This window comes from Oryctolagus cuniculus, chromosome 5, assembly GCF_964237555.1.
Source record: "Oryctolagus cuniculus chromosome 5, mOryCun1.1, whole genome shotgun sequence".
Lineage (NCBI taxonomy): Eukaryota > Metazoa > Chordata > Mammalia > Lagomorpha > Leporidae > Oryctolagus > Oryctolagus cuniculus.
Genome location: NC_091436.1, coordinates 20,771,283 through 20,791,451, shown reverse-complemented (window position 1 = coordinate 20,791,451; position 20,169 = coordinate 20,771,283). Strand labels below are relative to the sequence as shown.

The following is a 20,169-nucleotide window of genomic DNA, read 5'->3' as shown; positions in this document are numbered from 1 at the left end:
CCACCCTATTTTTCTATACTTTAAATACTCAGTAAGGAAGATGAAAATTCTTATAAATGAGGAAATAAAATCATTTTTATATAAACAATTGAAAGAGAACTTTTAAATATAGTAACAAATTCAGTTTGTTTTAACCACCAGCTTTATATTTTAGTAAATGAATGATTAAATTGCCCATAACTTAGAATCTTAGTTTTGGGTAGGGTATGTTGATAGTTTTCCTAGTACTGTGTTTTGAGCAACGAAATTTTCTTACTGAGCTTTCTGTATAATCACTGGTATGGTGTTCTTTCACTGAGTGGTAACCACAATTTTGATTTTCTCACTTTTTCTAGTTCCACATGCTCACAGCCAGTAAAACTTGCTAGTTGAATTCTTGAGTTAATTATGGATAACAAATATATGCCTTCCCTACTTGCCCTCACTTTTCTTTCTTTTTTATTTCTTTTTTTTTATAGAAAGCTTTTATTTCATAAATATAAATTTCATAAGTACAACTTTTGGATTATAGCAGTTCTCCACCCTTACCCACCCATTCACAGCAAAACCATCCTACCTTGTACTCCCTCTGCCATCTCATTCTTCATTAATATTCATTTTCAGTTATCCTTATATACAGATCAATTAGTATATACTGAGTAAAGATTTCAACAGATTGCATCCACACAGACACACAAAGTATAGAGTACTGTTCTAGTAGTAGTTTACCACTCATTCACATAGTACAACACATTAAGGACAGAGATCCTACATGGGGAGCAGGTGCACAGTGACTCCTGTTGTTGATTTAACAATTGGCATTCTTATTTATGATGTCAGTAATGACCTGAGTCTCTTGTCATGAGCTGCCAAGGCTATGGAAGCCTCTTAAGTCCACAAACTCCAACATTATTTAAACAAGGCCATAATCAAAGTAGAAGTTATCTCCTCCTTTCAGAAAAAGATACTTCCTTTTTTGATGGCCCATTCTTTCCACCAGCATCTCACTCACAGAGATCTTTCATGTAGGTCATTTTTTGCCACAGTGTCTTGGCTTTCCATGCCTGCGAAACTCTCATGGGCTTTTTAGCCAGATCCAAATGCTTTAAGGGCTGATTCTGAGGCCAGAGTGCTGTTAGGGTATTTATCATTCTGCAAGTCTGCTGTGTGGCCTGCTTCCCATGTTGCATTGTTCCCTCCTTTTTAATTCTATCAATTATGATTAGTAGACACTTGGTCTTATTTATGTGATCACTTTGACACTTAAATCCATCTTTACGATCAGTTAAGTTGGCATGGAATAGCTTTTTCCAACCTTTCACTTTCAGTTTGCATGCACCTTTGTTGGAAAGATGTGTTTCTTGTAAGCAGCAAATAGATGGATTTTGTTTTTTAATCCATTCAACCAATCTGTGCCTTTTAACTGGGGAGTTGAGGCCATTTATATTCAATGTGACTATTGATAAGTAATGACTTTGCTATTTTTCCAAAGATATTTCTGATTTATACTTTGAACTTCGTTTGATCTTTTACTGAGAGAAATTTTTCCATTACCTTCTTTCGTATTTTTTATGTCCATGTTTCTGTGTTTCTGTGTGCAACACATCTTTAAGCATCTTTTGCAGGGCTGGATGGGTGGTGAAAAATATTTCAGTTTCAATAGGTCTTTATTTCACCTTCATTCACAAATGAGAACTTTGCAGGATATAATATTCTGGGATGACTGTTTTTTTCTCTTAGGACTTGGGCTATATCTCACCATTCTCTTCTGGCCTGCAGGGTTTCTGATGATAAGTCTGCTGTGAGTTTAATTGGAGATCCTTTACAGTTAAATTTAAATGACTAAGAATAACTGTGTGTTAGAGTTCAACCAGTGGTATTAAGTAAAACAAAAAATACTAAAAGGAATAAAATAGTTTGTTCCTAGACAGTCAAGACCAGAGCTGATCAAGACATTGTTTTTCATAGTGTCCATTTCACTTCAACGGATTTCCTTTTAGGTGCTCAGTTAGTTGTCACCGATTAGGGAGAACACATGATATTTGTCCCTTTGGAACTGGCTTATTTCACTTAGCATGATGTTTTCCAGATTCCTTCATTTTGTTGCAAATGACCGGATTTCATTTTTTTTTACTGCTGTATAGTATTCTGTAGAGTATATATCCCATAATTTCTTTAGCCAGTGTTCTGTTGACAGGCATTTAGGTCAATTCCAGGTCTTAGCTAATGTGAATTGAGCTGCAATAAACATTGAGGTGCATACAGCTCTTTTATTTGCCAATTTAAATCCCTTTGGGTAAATTCCAAGGAGTGGGATGGCTGGGTTGTATGGTAGGGTTATATTCAGGTTTCTGAGGAATCTCCAAACTGACTTCCATAGTGGCTTTACCAGTTTGCTTTCCCACCAACATTAGGTTAGTGTCCCTTTTTCTCCACATCCTCGCCAGCATGTGTTGTTGGCAGATTTCTGTATGTAAGCCATTCTAACCAGGGTGAGGTAAAACCTCAGTTTGATTTTGAGTTGCATTTCCTTGATTGCTAGTGATCCTGAACATTTTTTCATGTGTCTGTTGGCCATTTGGATTTCCTCTTTTGAGAAATGTGTATTGAGGTCCTTGGTCCATCTCTTAAGTGGGTTGTCTGTTTGGTTGTTGTGGAGTTTCTTGATCTCTGTAGATTCTGGTTATTAATGTTTTATCTGTTGCATAATTTGCAAATATTTTTCCCATTCGGTCAGTTGCCTCTTCACTTTCTTTTTTTTTTGCAGTACATGAACTTCTCAATTTGATGTGATCCCAACTGTTAATTTTGGCTTAGACTGCCTGTGCCTCTGGGGTCTTTTCCAAGAAGTCTATGCTGAAAAGAATTCCCTGTTAAATATAAGAGTGGGAATAAGAGAGGGAGGCAATGTACAGTTCAGCACATGTTCAATCGGACTTACCCCTAATGGTAGAGCTAGAAAGGTGCCAGGGTATTCCAATTCAATCCCATCAAGGTGGTATGTACCAATGCTATCTCACTAGTCAATGTGATCAGTTTCAGTTCATAGTTGATCGTAATGATAGGAATAAGTGTCAAAGGGATTACATAAATAAGACCAGGGTCTGCAAATAATAATTGATAGAATTAAAAAAGAGAGAAAGTTCCTGCATGGGAAGAGGATACACAGCAGACTCATAGAATGCCCTAAACAGCATTCTGGCCTCAGAATGAGTTCTTAGGGCATTTGGATCGGCTAAAATGCCCATGAGTGTTTTGCAGGCATGGAAAGCCAAGACACCGTGGCATAAAAAAGAAAAAAAAATGACCTACATGAAATATCTCTGTGAGTGGCACCTGGCTCCTGGCTTCAGATCGGTGTAGCACTGTTCGTAGTGGCCATTTGGGGAATGAACCAACGGAAGGAAGACCTTTCTCTCTGTCTCTCTCACTGTCTGCAACTCTACCTGTCAAAAAAAAATAATAATCTGACACTGGGAAATTAAAGTAATATGCTAATGAATGATAGACCTAGAAACTGAAACCCAGTAGTGGTATTCCAGTACTTATAGCCATATGTTAATCAGAACTATAGTCTATTTCATGATTCCATTCCACATATCTGTGAAAGCAGAAAAATTTCAAACATTTTTATTGAGATAAAATTAGCATATAGTAAACAAGACACATTTCAAATATATAACCTGTTAAGTTTTGACACATATATGAGCCATCAATACAGTCAAAATAAGGAAGTTACCTATCACTTCAGCATAAATCCTTGTAATAATCCTTTTCTCTGTTTTGTACTGTCCCCTGCCTATTCCATCCCCACTCCTACAGTCCCCAGGAAACCATTGATCTGCTTTCTGCTACTGTGGTTTGATGTGTTTTCTATTGCATATAAATTATATATAAGTGGAATCACAGTGTGTATTTTTTAAAATTTGGCTTCTTTCACTTCAAAGATATTTAATATTCATCAGTGTTGATTCATTTATTCATAGTGCTTTCTTACTGCTTGAAAAGTTTTCTAATCTAATTATAGGACACAGTTTCTTCTCTTGTTGATGGACAAAGCTCTGAACATTTATGGACAAGTCTTATATGGATGTATGATTTCTCTTCTCTTCAGTAATTACCTAGGAATTAAATGAATCAATAACATGTTAGGTTATGTTTAAATTTTTTTGAAATTATACTTTAAAAATTTTTAGTATGTCGGCCAGCGCCGTGGCTCAATAGGCTAATCCTCCGCCTTGCGGCGCCGGTACACCGGGTTCTAGTCCCGGTTGGGGCTCCGGATTCTGTCCCGGTTGCCCCTCTTCCAGGCCAGCTCTCTGCTGTGGCCCGGGAATGCAGTGGAGGATGGCCCAGGTGCTTGGGCCCTGCACCCCATGGGAGACCAGGAGAAGCACCTGACTCCTGCCATCGGATCAGCGTGGTGCGCTGGCTGCAGTGCGCAGGCCGCGGCGGCCATTGGAGGGTGAACCAACGGCTAAAGGAAGACCTTTCTCTCTGTCTCTCTCTCTCACTGTCCACTCTGCCTGTCAAAAATAAAAAAAAAAAAATTTTTTAGTATGTCTTACAGGATGGCATCCCTTATTATATAAAATATGCATTTTGTACTTTTCTAAAACCTGGGAAATTATGAATTCTTAAACTTATATGGTTCTGAGATTTTCAGAAAAGTTGAAGTAACAAGGTAATATAATGATTTTGTTGATTCACTAGGCATGTCCGAATGCTGTAAGTCCTTTAGAAATAAGTTGTACATATAAAACATTTAACCAAAATACAAATGGTTAAAAGCTCAAGTAATTGTCTAACTGAATATTACCTCTAAGAAAGATTTAGATGTGTTGCATGTACGTTTACTTATTTATTTTAAAGATTTATTTTTTCTATTTGAAAGAGTGACAGAGAGAGAATGAGAGACCAAGGGACAAAAAAGACCTTTTATCTACTCTTTCACTCCAGCAATGGCTGCAATAGTTAGGGCCGGGCCTGGCTGAAGCTAGGAGCCTGGAATTCCATCCAGTTCTCCCACATGAGTGGGATAGACTGAAGTACATGAGCCATCTTCTGCTGCTTTCTCCAGGCTGACAGACAGGCAGCTGGTTCCAAAGAATAGCAGCCGGGACTTAAACTAGCACTTCTTTATGGGATGACCACATCACAGGAGGCAGCTTAACCTGCTGTGCCGCAACACCAGCCTGCACATGCACATTCATGTAATAGGTGTTCTCATCTTGAATATTCTCTGTAATGAAATTGTATATTAATGGGAATAACAGGTGTTTGGTATTCTCTATCTTATCCAATGCTTAGTGTCAGTATTAACAATCCAGGAGTGATCACTATATCATTCTGTATTATTTGAAGTGCCATTCCACTGAATTTGATTCTGAGAGACACATATGTGGTCTCTAAGAAGATGAGCATTGTATATTTTCACAACATATTACCTTCTTATTATTAAAAATAAGTGCTACAAAAAGGACAAGATTGTTTCTTTTACTTTGAGTTAAATGAGCTGATATAAAAAATGTCTGAAATTGTTGGAGTAATAAGTTTTGGTGAATGCATGGAAATTATAATTTTCCATGAAGGCTCCCCTTCAGAATAAAAGATGAAAAAGTCCAACTACATTTCAGAAACATTGTCTAAACCTTAATACAGGGGGGCTCTACCAGTGGCTTACAAATTAGTGAGGAAGATGGGCCCTAATTATCTTATAAGGCAAGCCTGATTGAAATAAAAAAATATTGGAGAATCACTTAGGATGAGAGTAATATTTGAAATGAAAATTGGAAGAAAAATTTGAGTGGATAGAAGCTAGATGAATTTGATACATTTGGTGATTCTTTAGAAATCTAGTACTACCCAGGAGTGAAGTGGGTATTAGAGCCATAGGTTTTGGATTACAGATTAAATTTGTGATGTGCTGAAGGTTACACAGTTAGTAGATGACACAGCCAGATAGGAGACGCCATTTAACTTCAAAACTCATCCTCTTTCAATCATGCCATACTATTTATTGTAAAAAGGTCTTATGTTTGTTAGGTAATAATCACGATGAGTAGATTGTGTATCATTTTTGCTTTTCATGAGCTACATGTTTCATGATTAACCCTCTAATACAGTCAGTAAAATTGACCAGCCATTTTATAATTTAATTTTCTGCATCTATTTTCTCTTACAGGGTTACATTTTGCCATCTGCCTTTCCAGAGTAAGTGGCTCTATGTGGGCACTGAAAGAGGTAATATACACATTGTCAATGTGGAGTCCTTCACACTCTCAGGCTACGTCATTATGTGGAATAAAGCCATTGAACTGTGAGTTCCAGCAAGTACTCCATATCTGAAAATACCAATATCAAATATGATAATACCATCAGATAATAGCCAGTCTGTAATTCTGTGGAATTAAATGTGTCAGATGTTCTTGATATTAAATGCAGATTTAATATCTTTGTAAATATCACCCTATTGGTATGACAGTGTGTAAATTTAAGTGATTTATACATATGTACATAAATATATACACAAATGTTGTGCATATATTTACATGTGTTTGAAATATAGCATAGGTGAAAAAGCATTCTTTGTTTGCTTTTGTTCTTTTGTGATTTGTCTTTGCAATGCTGGTCATGATCCATGAATGGGTTGCCACTAATATTTAGGAAATATTAATTTAAACTATTTTGGTGTGTTTTAATAATCAACCAATATAATGTAAATGTTTATCAAAGTTAACATATTGCAGAATTAGTTTTTAAGGTTAATCTTTAATTTTGTTGCACTGACCATTATTTTAATTTACCGGTATTAACAACAAAAACTGTGTTGAGGTATGGTTGAGGGATCTTTAGTGCTAACTTTTCACTGTCTTAAAATGTTTTATATGTTGTTTCTTTGTACAAAGTTTCTCTTATGTTATCATTCAGAAATGAAAATCAAAGTTTAACGATATTGGCAAAAACCTTTTTCAGTGTTTCTTTTTGTTTTTGGCCAAATAGTATAGTCTTCCATTACACAGGATTTATGTCTTTTTAACATGAGATAATTTTGTGACATATCTCTTTTGTAATGTTTCAATGTAAATGTAACTGTGGGAAGCCTGGTTTTCCTTCCTGTGGCAAGGATGTCATTATCATATATCAGTCCCTTGGTAGTGTGGGTTTCCAATCTGTTCTTTGAATGGATCACGACATCTAGTGGGTAGGTCTGGTACAGTTGTCTGTTTCACAGATGACTTTCATAAAGTGGAGTGATTGCCCAGGCTTCAGAGTTTTTGAATAAGGATATATTTTTCCTACTATATGGGCATCTGTTTAGGCATAGTCATATCTGTATCAGTTCTTTTTCTCTTGAGAAGGAATAGGTGGCATTATTTTTCTGATTTTTAAATTATTGTGTTTATTTGGCAAAGATAATTTTGCTCATTTGTGAGGTACAATGTGTGATGATCAAATAAGGGTAATTAACATATCCATCACCTCAAATTTGTATCATTTATTCATGTTGAGAATGGATTTTTTTTACAGTGACATACTTTCAGTTTATTTTATAATCATATGATTAATTCTTCACTAAGTAAAGAATTAAACAAATAGTAAGAAGAAAAAACACTGTTCCACAACATTAGAGACAAGGGAGAAAAGTATTTTTTAAAATATGGAATTTTCCCAATGTCTGATATGAACAACGAAACTCAAAGAATTGTGGTAATTTGACTCTAGAATTGAGCAAAATAAGGTAATGATGTTTAAGATGTTGCACTATTTTTTTTTAAATAACTTTCAAAATACTATGTTGAGAACAAATTTTCTGTGCTGAAACGACTAAATTGAAATTCTTTTCTATACATAAAGTGTACTTAATTGTATGTTCATTTGTATCCACATGGCCGTCATGTAACCATCTTCCAGTTTCCTACTTTTGCCCATATTAATACTCCTCTGTTATTGACCACTTACTGAGATACTTTTTCCTTTTATGTAAATATATCTTTATTTAACATTTATTTATTTAATAATCTTTTATGTTTCTAGGTCCTCTAAATCTCACCCAGGACCTGTTGTCCATATAAGTGATAATCCAATGGATGAAGGAAAGGTAGAATTTTTTTCCAAAAAAAGTATATTATTTTAATTTGTGATATTTTGTATTTTTAAATATATAAACTTTTTAATAAAGGTTGAGTGTCATATGTGCTTAATGCCATATTATTCATTATGAAGAACAGGTGGGAGAGTTGGAATCATAATTTTTTTCAAAATTTTACTTATTTGAAAGGCAGAGTTAGTGGGAGAGACAGAGAGAGAAAGATCTTCCAACCATTGTTTTCTCCCCAGATGACCACAGTGGTCGGAATTGGACCAGGCTAAAGCCAGGAGTCTGGAACTCCATCTGGGTCTTCCAGGTGGGTGGCAGAGGCTCAAGCCCTTGGGCCATCTTCCACTGCTTTCTCAGGCTTATCAGCAGAGAGCTGGATCAAAAAGGCAGCAGCTAAGACTTGAACCCGGCCTCATATAGGATGCCATCATCTTAGGTGGCAGCTTAACCCTTCTCTCCACAGCACAGGCTGCAAGAATCATAATTTTAAATGACAAAAGGTACCTAAAGCATATGTAAAATTTAATAAAAATTATCTCATGTTGCCCTATGTTAGAGTTGTTTCCCCAATTTACTTCATAAATAGCTTCTATTAATAATGTAGGGGTAATTTGAAATGTTTAATATTTTAACACAGCTTCATGCGGTCAGTGAATAATGGTTGTTAATTTACAAAGAATTAAAGTTCCTTATAGTTTTCTCCCACTTCTGCCCTCCAAATTTATTTGTTTGAAAATCAGAGTGAAAAAGAGGCAGGGTTGGGGTAGGGGGAAGACAGATCTTCATCTACTGGCTCAATTCCCCAAATGGACTGGGCCAGACTGAAGCCAGGAGCCAGGAACTCCATCCATGTCTCCATAGTGGACCCAAGTACCTCCGCCATCTGCTGCTGCTTTCCCAGGCACATTAGCAGGAAACTGGATGGAAAGTGGAACAGCTGGGATTGGAACCAGCACTCCAATATGGCATGGTGGTGGCTTAATCCACTCTGCTACAATTCTGACTCCTGAAAATTCCTTTAATTTGAATCTTTCTTTCCTATTTCAGACTAATATTTCAGGTCATTTTATTTAATAATTATATTTTTCTTCCTAGATGACTTTATGGTGTTAACCTAAATAAGTACGAGAAAGTGTATTTATATCAGTGAATAGGGTGATGGTTTGGCACAGTGGTTAGGAAGCCACTTTGGATACCTGTTTGGATACCTGCATTCCATGTCAGAGTGCCTGGGTTTGAATCCTGGCTCTACTTCTCATTCCAGAACCCTGGGAAGTGCTCATTACAGCAGATGATGACCCAAGTTCTTGAATCCTTGCCACTTACTTAGGAGATGTGGATTGAGTTCCAGGCTCTTGGGCTTCAGCCAGCCTCAGTCCCAGCTCCAGCCCCAGCCTCAGCTGTTGTGGGCACTTGGCAAGTGCACCAGTGGATGAAAGACATCTGTGTGTGTGTGTGTGTGTGTGTGTGTGTGTGTATGTTTCAAATCATTCAATCATCCAGTTAAATGGAGAGAAGGTATTCAGTCTAGCAGTTATGATACTCTCCTCTCACACTGGAATACCTGAGTTTCATTCCCAGATCCTGATTCTAGCTTGCCACTGCTGCAGACCCTGAGAGGCAGCAGTGATGGCTCAAGTGAGCTCTTGCCACCCATGTGGAGATGTGGATTGAGTTCCCAGATCCCAGCTTTGGCCTTGGCCAAGCACTGGCCTTTGTGATGTTTGGGGACTGAACCAGCAGATGGGAAGACTTTCTGTCTTTTCTCTCTTCCATCAGATTAAAAAAAAGAAGGGTTGGAGGAATTAGTGAAATGTAACTTCTGGATTTATTGAAGGAGTTTACCCAAGTTTTTCGTTTACTCAGAGATCAATCCTATGAATTATTTAACATTTGTCTTAGTTTGACACAGGGAAGACAAAAGGATAACTGGACTATCTGGAATTAGCTCATAATTATAGAGTTGGATACTTTTTAAAGGGAACTTTATATAAAACAACTATATAGTAGCGTAGGTCCAGTTTACTTTGTTTTAGGCAGAATACTTGGGTGAAAGCCTAGCTTTTGGGTGGGAGACATGATGACAGAATTGAAAATTTCTCTTCTACCTTGATCAATATTATGTCACTTCAGTCCTTCTTTTGCCATATCTCCATTCTATTGTGTCTCATAATGGTTCTGCTGAATTCCTACCCACATTCTAAGGTCCAGATTAAGTATATATCCTTTATGATATTTTTCCTGATCATCTTGACAGAAAAATCTTTCTCATACTTTCACATTCACTGGTTCTTTAGTTATGGGAGTTTTATGGTGTTAATCATCTGTTGCCTTTTATTAGAAACGTATTATGTTGGCTGACCCAAGTGTGGGAAATTGTTGAGTGCAGAGGTAATATTTATATGCAGGTTTGCAGCCTCCAGTACATCCAGCATATCGTGGAAATAGTCATAGGGTACTCAATATATCCTTCTTTATGGAATGAATATATTATATATCAGTGTCTGTCATTTTTTTTTTTTTAATCTGGCATTATATTATTCTTCCTTCCAAGAGTTACTCTCATTCAAACATTTTTTAAATATTAGTTGGTAGAACAGGTTGCATTATCTAATCTTTGATTTCTTGTGGAAAAAAGTCCTACTTTAATCACATCAATGACTTTTCTGTATTTCGAATGATCTCTCTGACTAAAAGAAGATATACAGTGATAGGGTAGATTCGTTCAAAGCTAATCCCATGGGTGGATCCACCTCATTAGTTGAAGGTCTTGATAAGGAAGGGTAGGCATTAATGTGCTGTCAGTCACAATAGTAAAAAAGTAGCATTTATTGAATACTTTCTGTAAGGTCCTATGCTGACCACTATTTCATTTGATCCTCCCAAGAAGCTGTAACTTGCAAATATCCCCATTGTAAAGATAATGAAACAGTGACATTGTGTTCCAGAAGTGCAGAGCTATATGCTTGTATAGCTGATATTTAAACATTGATTTCTTTGATTTCAACGTTTATGCTACATGTCCTCACTAGATAGAGATCAGCTGTTGATGTAGAGTCTCTGCTTCTATTCAGTGTACCCACTACACTTTTTTTTGTGAAAAGTCTGTTGATAGTACATAATCTAATTAACATCTCTGAGTTATAAAATATTTTAGTAAGGATAAACATTAAAGGAATTTTTCCAGTTTAATTAAACACTATATATTTTAAAAAGCTATATATTTAGCTTTCTCTTCCCTAATATTTCATTAAAATTCTGTAGGAATTGGAAGGCCAAGGAGATTATGGACATTAAAGTCTAATTTGTTGGCACGTATTTTTAACTTTCTTAGGATGGTATAGCCAATTGGAGAGATTTAAGTTTACTCTAACTATCTTGATTTATTAACAAATACATTGGTAAGATTTTTTTCTAAAAGCTACATGACTGTTAAGTTGTGGTTTTAGGACTAGAATTCAGGTTCCTATGTACTAAGCAATTGAGTGCTGTTTCTCCTTTACATTGAGTCTTAAATTTTATTCTGTTCCTTCTTTTTCCTTATATATTATTTCCCCACAGAAAAATGCCATACAATAAATGTAAAATATTTGTAAAGAATGGAGCCAGTGTTGTGGTATAGCAGGTTAAGTTAATGTTTGTGACAACATTTTCCCTTATGGGCATCCATTCAAGTCCTGGCTGCCCAACTGCAGATCCAGCTTTCTGCTAATGTGCCTGGGAAAACAGTGTAATATGGTTCAAGTACTGGAATCGCTGCCACCCCTATGGGAGACCCGGATGAAGCTCCAGGCTCCTGGCTTCATCCTGACCTGGCCCTGGTCATTGTGGCCATTTGGACTTTACAAGTGGATGGAAGTGCTCTCTCTCTCTCTCTCCCTTCTTCTCTTTCCCTCTTTCTGTGTGGGTGTGTCTCCCTCTCTCTGTAACTCCATCTTTCAAATAAAATCAATAAATCTTTAAAAAGAAAGAAAAGTATTTGAAAGGACTAGAGAAAGGAAAAGGAAGAATATGCCAGTTTTTCCTAGAAGGAATATGTCTCAGATTGCTTAAGAAAGAAAAATTAGGGTTAGGAAAATTGACTGCTACCTCTGAAAACCTATTTTGTTAGCTTCAGCAACTAACCATCCAACTTTCTCTGTCCTGTGAAATCCACTAAGTTGCTGTTGTATTAAAATTACTGAATATACCCAAACATTGTCTTGTCTCTACATTATATATGAGCATAATCCACCTATTCATCACTTTTATGGAGCAATAAAGCAGAAATCAGATTACACAGATCTTACAGATCATACTTGCTTTTGGATTTTATCCTTAAAATAATAATTTCGCATTAAAATCTTTTAAACAGAAATATACATTATACCACCAGGTTTGCATTTAGAGATATTATTCTAGCCTACAGTATGGAATGGATTGACATAGGAGTCAGGGAGACTAGAAAGAACTTTGTATCTTGAACCAGAAGAGTGGCACTGGGGATGGTAGGAAGTAAATTAAAGAGATAACAGAAATTTTTTTTAATTCATATTATTTTTTTTGACAGGCAGAGTGGACAGTGAGAGAGAGAGACAGAGAGAAAAGTCTTCCTTTGCCGTTGGTTCACCCTCCAATGGCCGCCGCAGCCAGCGCGCTGTGGCCGGCGCACCGCACTGATCCAATGGCAGGAGCCAGGTACTTATCCTGGTCTCCCATGGGGTGCAGGGCCCAAGTACTCGGGCCATCCTCCACTGCACTCCCTGGCCACAGCAGAGAGCTGGTCTGGAAGAGGGGCAACCGGGACAGAATCCAGCGCCCCGACCAGGACTAGAACCCGGTGTGCCGGCGCTGCAAGGCGGAGGATTAGCCTAGTGAGCCGCAGCGCCAGCTACAGAAATTAATTTTAAATTTACTTGGTGATTTTACCTGTTGGGGGAAAAAACAAGAGTTAAGGATGATCCCTAGGTTTCTGGCTTGAGCACCTGATCATTGTGATAGGAATGTTGAGTTACTGCAATAGGGAATGCCAGAGAAGAAGGATAGAGAATATAATTAATTTACTTTACGGACATACTTACTTTGAGGTTCTAATATAGATTAGTAGAGATGGCCATTGAGATTATGTGCTGGAGCATGTGAGAGCAATCTAGGCTGATTTGATTTGGAATTAATCAATGTATAGATGTAGTGGATAAGATTGCTTTTCATAACATGAAGAATTTGGAGAGATTATAAACTCTTAACTATTAATTTTTTGTAATTTACTAAATATTTTGTATCAGTGAAGATCTATATTTAGACTTAAAAATGGTACTTTTTTTGAAAAAAAGTTTTAATCATCAAAGACATGTAAATATGCAGTGTAATGTTTTTATTTGTCATCTTTGTGATTCATAATTAACAATTACGGGTGTTTAATAATTTTATACTTACAGCTTGTAAATGATAAACTTTATTTTCAGCAAATAAATATTTTTATATAACTGATACAATTCTTAGATAATGTGTTTTTTTCTTCTATTACAGCTTTTAATTGGCTTTGAATCTGGAACAGTAGTCTTATGGGACCTCAAATCCAAGAAAGCTGACTACAGATACACATATGATGAGGTAATAATATTTTTCCTAATTAAAGCTTTTTTAATTTTGCGGAGTCAGCAACTTCTATAAAAATATAATTGGTGATTTTAGTTTAGGTAACCTTTGAAATTGCAGTAACACACACACAATGACTTACTTTTATAATAGTGAAATGAAGAAGAAACATATTCACATAGTTAAAAAGATATATAAATCGCCTTCCTGCTCCTTACATGTGGACATCTAGATCCCTGATAGGTACCATGTTACCAGTTGCTTAGAAGGTGTTCTGGAGAGATTCTCTGCATTTACAAGCAAATACATTCTATTTTTTTTTCTTTGTTAGTTGATAGTATACTGTAGACTTTATAGTGTGCTTGCTTTAAGATCCAAACTAAAGATTGATTGTGATTGCTTTATGAAGTATTTTAAATTGTATGCCTCCCTTCTCGTTCCTGACTTCCCTTCCTTACCTTATTCTTCCTTTTTTTGTCATTTATGTGTTGCAGGGAAAAGCTTCTAGATAGTAAATTTTTCTGGCTCCATATCCATTGTCCTATTTATTTATTTGAAAGAGTTACAGAGAGAGAAAGAGAGATATAGATCTTCTTTCTGCTGATTCATTCCTGAGATGGCCACAATTGCCAAGCCTGGGCAAAGCCAAAGCCAGAAGCCAGGAGCTTCATCCAGGCCCCACCTGAGTGGCAGGGCTCAAACGCTGGAGCCATCTGCTGCTGCTGTTTCTGGACCATTAGCAGAGAGCTGGATCAGAAATGGAGCAGCCGGGACACAAACTAGCACTAACATAGGATGCCAGAGTTGCAGCCTGGGACCTCACTTGCCATGCCATGATGCAGGGCCTCCAGTTGTCTATAACATCTATTTAAAGATATTTCTTATAAATTTTTTTATGCTCAAAATTGTCATTTATTTGAAACATAAACAACAAATTACTTCAAGTACTATTATCTTTTTAACTAATTGTTAAATACTAATTTTAATATTTTTCAACTTTTATTTAATAAATATAAATTTCCAAAGTACAGAATATGGATTACAATGGCTTCCTCCCCATAATGTCCCTCCCACCCGCAACCCTTCCCTTTCCCACTGCCTCTCCCCTTCCATTCACATCAAAATTCATTTTCGATTCCCTTTATATACAGAAGATCAGTTTAGCATACATTAAGTAAAGATTTCAACAGTTTGCTCCCACACAGAAACGTAAAGTGAAAAATAATGTTTGAGTACTAGTTATAGCATTAAATCTCAATGTACAGCACACTAAGGACAGAGATCCTACATGAGGAGTAAGTGCACAGTGACTCCTGTTGTTGACTTAACAAATTGACACTCTTGTTTATGGCATCAGTAATCACCCTAGGCTCTTGTCATGAGCTGCCAAGGCTATGGAAGCCCCCTGAGTTCACCAACTCTGATCATATTTAGACAAGGCCATGGTCAAAGTGGAAGTTCTCTCCTCCCTTCAGAGAAAGGTACCTCCTTCTTTGATGACCCGTTCTTTCCACTGGGATCTCACTCACGGAGATCTTTCATTTAGGTTTTTTTGTTTGTTTGTTTGTTTGTTTTTCTCCCAGAGTGTCTTGGCTTTCCATGCCTGAAATACTCTCATGGGCTTTTCAGCAGGATCCGCATGCCTTAAAGGCTGATTCTGAGGCCAGAGTGCTGTTTAGGACATCTGCCATTCTATGGGTCTGCTGTGTATCTCACTTCCCATGTTGGATCGTTCTCTCCCTTTTTTATTCTGTCAGCTAGTATTTGCAGACACTAGTCTTGTTTATGTGCTCCCTTTGGTTCTTAGTCCTATCATTGTGATCAATTATGAACAGAAATTGATCACTGGGACTAGTGAGATGGCATTGGTACATGCCACCTTGATGGGATTGAATTGGAATCCCCTGGTATGTTTCTAACTCTACCGTTTGAGGTAAGTCAGCTTGAGCATGTCCCGAATTGCACATCTCTTCCTTCTCTTATTCCCACTCTTATATTTAACAGCGATCACTTTTCAGTTAAGTTTCAGCACTTAAGAATAATTGTGTATTGATTACAGTATTCAACCAAAAGTATTAAGTAGAACAAACAAACAAAAAAAATACTAAGAGGGATAACATGTTAAGTTGTTCATCAACAGTCAGGGCGAAGGCTGTATTTCTTATAAATTTGATGATTTACTGAAGCTTGATAAAATTCAGTTCATTTTTCATATTTAGCAGGGCCAATTCATAGGTGATAGTGGTGCAGTTTCACAGGTGGACACAGGTGGAATTGCTGTGTCTCTTTTTGATGTTGGTAGTCCAGTGGTGCTCAGTAGATGTATTAGTACAAAATAGTTGCAGTAGGGGTATTGTGATTCTGTCATTGCTTCTTGGTTTATTAGCTAAGATACTTTATTTTAACAGAAACTTCCTCTTACCTGCTGTTTGGTTTACAGTCATACAGTTCAGAGAGCAAAGGCAGGATAAATGCATCATTCTTTCTCTAGTTAGTATTCACTATAGATATTCTTCTCCAGTAGATTCTGTGGTGACCAATTTTTATTTTTATTTTCACTATGTGCTTAATAATTTGGACAGACTTGATGTGCTTCAATCCATTAAAGTAGTACCCTTATTCATTTTCCAATTGCCTTTAATTGATGAACTTCCTCTACTTCTTACCCATGTCCTTGATGATAACCATAATTGTCTTGTGTAGCTTCATTACTTTCTGGTATAACAAAATACACCTGAGAACCCCATATATTTCTGAACCAATATTATAATGAGGTAGATTTCCATGGGACTATAAATTATTTCAGTGTGAAATGGAATCTGGCATCCATAATTTGGGTACTAGGAGTATTCCTAGTTTCCAGTTATTAATGAACAGAGCTATGCCTTGGAAATATATAAATGATTTAGGTTGTTTGTGTGCTTTTAAGATAATATGTGTTATATCTTCATATTGATGTATTTAATTACTTAAATAGCAGACTACATTGAGTTATTACAGCAGTATGTTAAATACTTTGAAAATGTTTGCATATTTTCTTTGTCAGCGTGAGCAAAAGGGCATCCTTATTATTTACTTTTTTTGTTCACTAGCCAAAATTTTGGAAAAAGAAAAAAAATACAAACATATTTTGAATAAAGAGTCTCATTTTTCTGGAGGTTTTGGCTTGCTGATCTCTTTTCTTTGTAAAAGAAAACAGATTTTTAAAATTGACTTTCTTAGTTTTACATTTTATATTTAAATAATCCTCTTAGTTTAAGTCCTGAGTACAGGCCCTGATAATTTTTATGATTCCATGGGGATCTTGCATGTTAGAATCCATATATAAAGTGAAGGATCCCTTGACTCCATTTTGGAAGACCTGAACATAGGGGTCAGTTATAGTGAAGGCTAAAAGGAATTGGACTTGATGGTCTTTGTCTGCCTGTGGCATCCAAGCTAGAGTGTTTTTATCTTGGGACAAGACATTAGAGAATTATTTTCCTGGGAGGCCATATCTATGATCAGTATAGTAGTGCTTACAGGACCATGATGAGCAACCTTTTCAGTAAGCATTGTTACATGATCCTATGTTGTCTTTAATTAGGAAGAGATAATAGGGATATGTTTCAAATTGAGAAGAAATATACGTAGCGCAGTCAAAACAATTATGTGAGTAGGCCTGAGCAAAATCTAAGTACAGAATGGTAGGTCCTGCACAGCTCGTGATGGGGCGGAAGGTAGCGTTAAGTAATTTAGCAGGAGTGGAAGTGGTAGAAATCTGAAGTTGCCATGTGTAACTTGTTCCTGGGGCTAGTGCAGATGCAGAACAGACATAAAAGAGCAGAAGAGATGAGATTATAAGGAAATTCATCATGGTGTATGGAAGAAGGAGTGAGACAGTAAGAGGAGATATGGAAAAGTGTAGATTTCAAAGGGAGTGAAGTCTGAGATGATTCCCTGGAGATGTAAATCTTCAACATCTGAAAGGAGCTAGGAGGGGTGGAAGGGCAAGGAGTGTGTTTCATATTCCTCCTACAGAAGTTGTAGAAAGAGGCGATAACGATATAAGAGAGGCTCAGCACTTAACTGGTGTTAGAAATGGTGGTGGTTGGGTGGTCACCAGTTCTCGGAGATGGGTTCTGAGTTTTCAGGCACCATTGGTAGTGGAACTTGAGTCCAGGTAAACTTGGCTGTGAGTGGCCCTGTGGGAGTAACTGTATAATGAGGGGGAGAATGCTTAAGGTGGGTGAAGTAGGGGGAAACACTTAAGGTGGGTGAAGTGGACCCAATGGGGTATTCCCTGTAACTTTGCTGCTGTAGGAGTAGTGAGAATAACACGGTAAAGGCCGGCGCCGCGGCTCACTAGGCTAATCCTCCGCCTTGCGGCGCCGGCACACCGGGTTCTAGTCCCGGTCGGGGCACCGGATTCTGTCCCAGTTGCCCCTTTTCCAGGCCAGCTCTCTGCTGTGGCCAGGGGGTGCAGTGGAGGATGGCCCAGGTGCTTGGGCCCTGCACCCCATGGGAGACCAGGAGAAGTACCTGGCTCCTGCCATTGGATCAGCGTGGTGCGGCGGCCATTGGAGGGTGAACCAACGGCAAAGGAAGACCTTTCTCTCTGTCTCTCTCTCTCTCTCACTGTCCACTCTGCCTGTCAAAAAATAAAAAAAATAATAAAAAGAGAATAACACGGTAAGGTCTGTTCCATTTAGCCTATAGTTTAGTGGGAATAGGGGGCAAAGTAGGGTTTGAAGAGGACAGGAAAACCTCACCTTCCACTGTCCTAAGAGGGAAACAGGTGGGTAAACCTAGAGCTGGGCAGTAGGTGTCTATGTATTTCCATAACTCTGTTTGGAAATATCTGAGGAGAGGTGAGGGTAGATGGGGAAGCAAGAGTGGAGATTGAGAGTGTATGGTTGGAAGAACCAAGGGAAATCCATATGTCAGTGCAAAAGGTGAAATTTTGAAAGAGCCCTCATATGGGGCAAGGCCATTGGAAATACTTTAGTCCAGTCTAGGTGAAGCTCAGGGAGAGTTAGAATGTTTTCCAGTGTAAGATTTGTCCTTTCCACCTTTCCTGAGGGCTGGGGGTGATAAGGAATGTGGAAATGCCAGGGGATGTTGAGCTCCTTACTCAGTAGTTGAGTTACTTGTGATGTAAATTCAGCACCATTGTCTGATTGGAGAGAGGCTGGGACCCCAAATTGGGGAGTAATCTCCTGAGGTAGGATGTTGGAAACTTTCAGTGCCCATTTGTTCGCAGCAAGGTATCTACCAGCAAGCACCAAAAGATACTGAAAGCACCATACTCTGGGGATATGGGTGAAGTCTGTCTGACAGTCAGAGGCTGACAGGTGTCCTCTGATTTGATGGGAGGGGAAGGGTAAAGGATGGGCATTAGAGCTAGGGTTTGTTTTTTGAAATATAGAACAAAAAGAGGTGAGCTGATGAAGATATTTGGTATCTTCTGGTGACAGAGGAAGAGCTTATTTGACAAACAGTAATAAAGAAGAGGGTATATGGATTGGTGGCCATCGGGTGTATGGGTACTACTACTGCGTTAGTAAGGTAGAGGTCTTGTACCAGATGGAAGGACCAATTAGGCTTTTTAACCACTAGTATTGGAGTGTTATAGGGGGAGTCAGTCTTGTGTGGCAAGCCCTGGTGGAGGAGTTTGGAAATTACATGCTTTAGACTCAAAGGCTGGAAAGGGGTAAGAGATATTGGGGGTGGGAAGGAAATGTGGAGGAGTCTTGTAATTTGATCTGGATGGGAAAATGGTGGGCTACTACCTTAGGGTGACTGGTATCCTATACTCGCTGGGTTGACAGTGGATAGAGGGCCTGAGATAGGTAGGGTGGCTGGACCGGAATCATCTTGGGGAGAGAGCAGTAACAGGAAGGGAGGCAAAGGCGAGTTAGGGGACAGGGCCAGTGGCTGAGGGTGAAAAACCACCTGAGCACCAAACTGTGAGAGTGTCTCTTCCCAGGAAGGGAATAGGACATTGAGGTATAACGAGAAAAGAGTTGGACAAGGGCATCATATTAATTATGCAGAGCATGTCGGAAGTCTGTAGGGGTCTGTAAAGTTTCCCTCTGCCGCAGCTATGGAGGTTGAGGCAGCAGAGATGGGCCCCCGATACTAAGTAAGGACTGAGAAGGTTGCTCCTGTGTCAATAAGAAAAGAAATTGACCTACCTGCTACTGTCACAGTTACCCTGGGCTCCCGTGAAGTGATGGCTGTAACTGAGTGGCAGGAGTCCGGGCTCCCTGAGTCCTCAGTAGCCAGCTCTTGAAGGTCAACCCCGGGGCGTGTGTGGGGCAGATGACCTACTGACTCAACGGACAAGAGGACAGTCCACTGCCCAATGGGCCTTTTGGTGACATCTAGGACAAGGACACGACAGGTCTTGAGGATTGGGGCATAGTTTGGCCCAATGGCCCATTTGGCCACACTAAAGCATGGACCTGGAGGACTCCTGTGGCTAATGGGACTGCAGTGGTTTGCTAGGTCACTGGAGGCAGTGGGTTGTT

The 20,169-nt window shown here is 38.3% G+C and overlaps 1 protein-coding gene across 9 annotated transcripts in view; it reads left to right on the top strand.

Moving 5' to 3' along the window:
* The window catches only part of STXBP5 (syntaxin binding protein 5), a 223,863-nt gene that overhangs the window by 74,736 nt on the left and 128,958 nt on the right, over positions 1 to 20,169 (top strand). For all 9 annotated transcript variants that reach the window (XR_011388463.1, XR_011388464.1, XM_008263622.4 and 6 more), the window contains exons 5-7: positions 6,164 to 6,298; positions 8,017 to 8,080; positions 13,589 to 13,672. Coding sequence is in view for 7 of the 9 variants with exons in the window: in XM_008263622.4 (XP_008261844.1) it covers positions 6,164 to 6,298; positions 8,017 to 8,080; positions 13,589 to 13,672 (283 nt within the window). In the remaining 2 variants the exon portion in view is untranslated. The remainder of the gene's footprint in view (positions 1 to 6,163; positions 6,299 to 8,016; positions 8,081 to 13,588; positions 13,673 to 20,169) is intronic.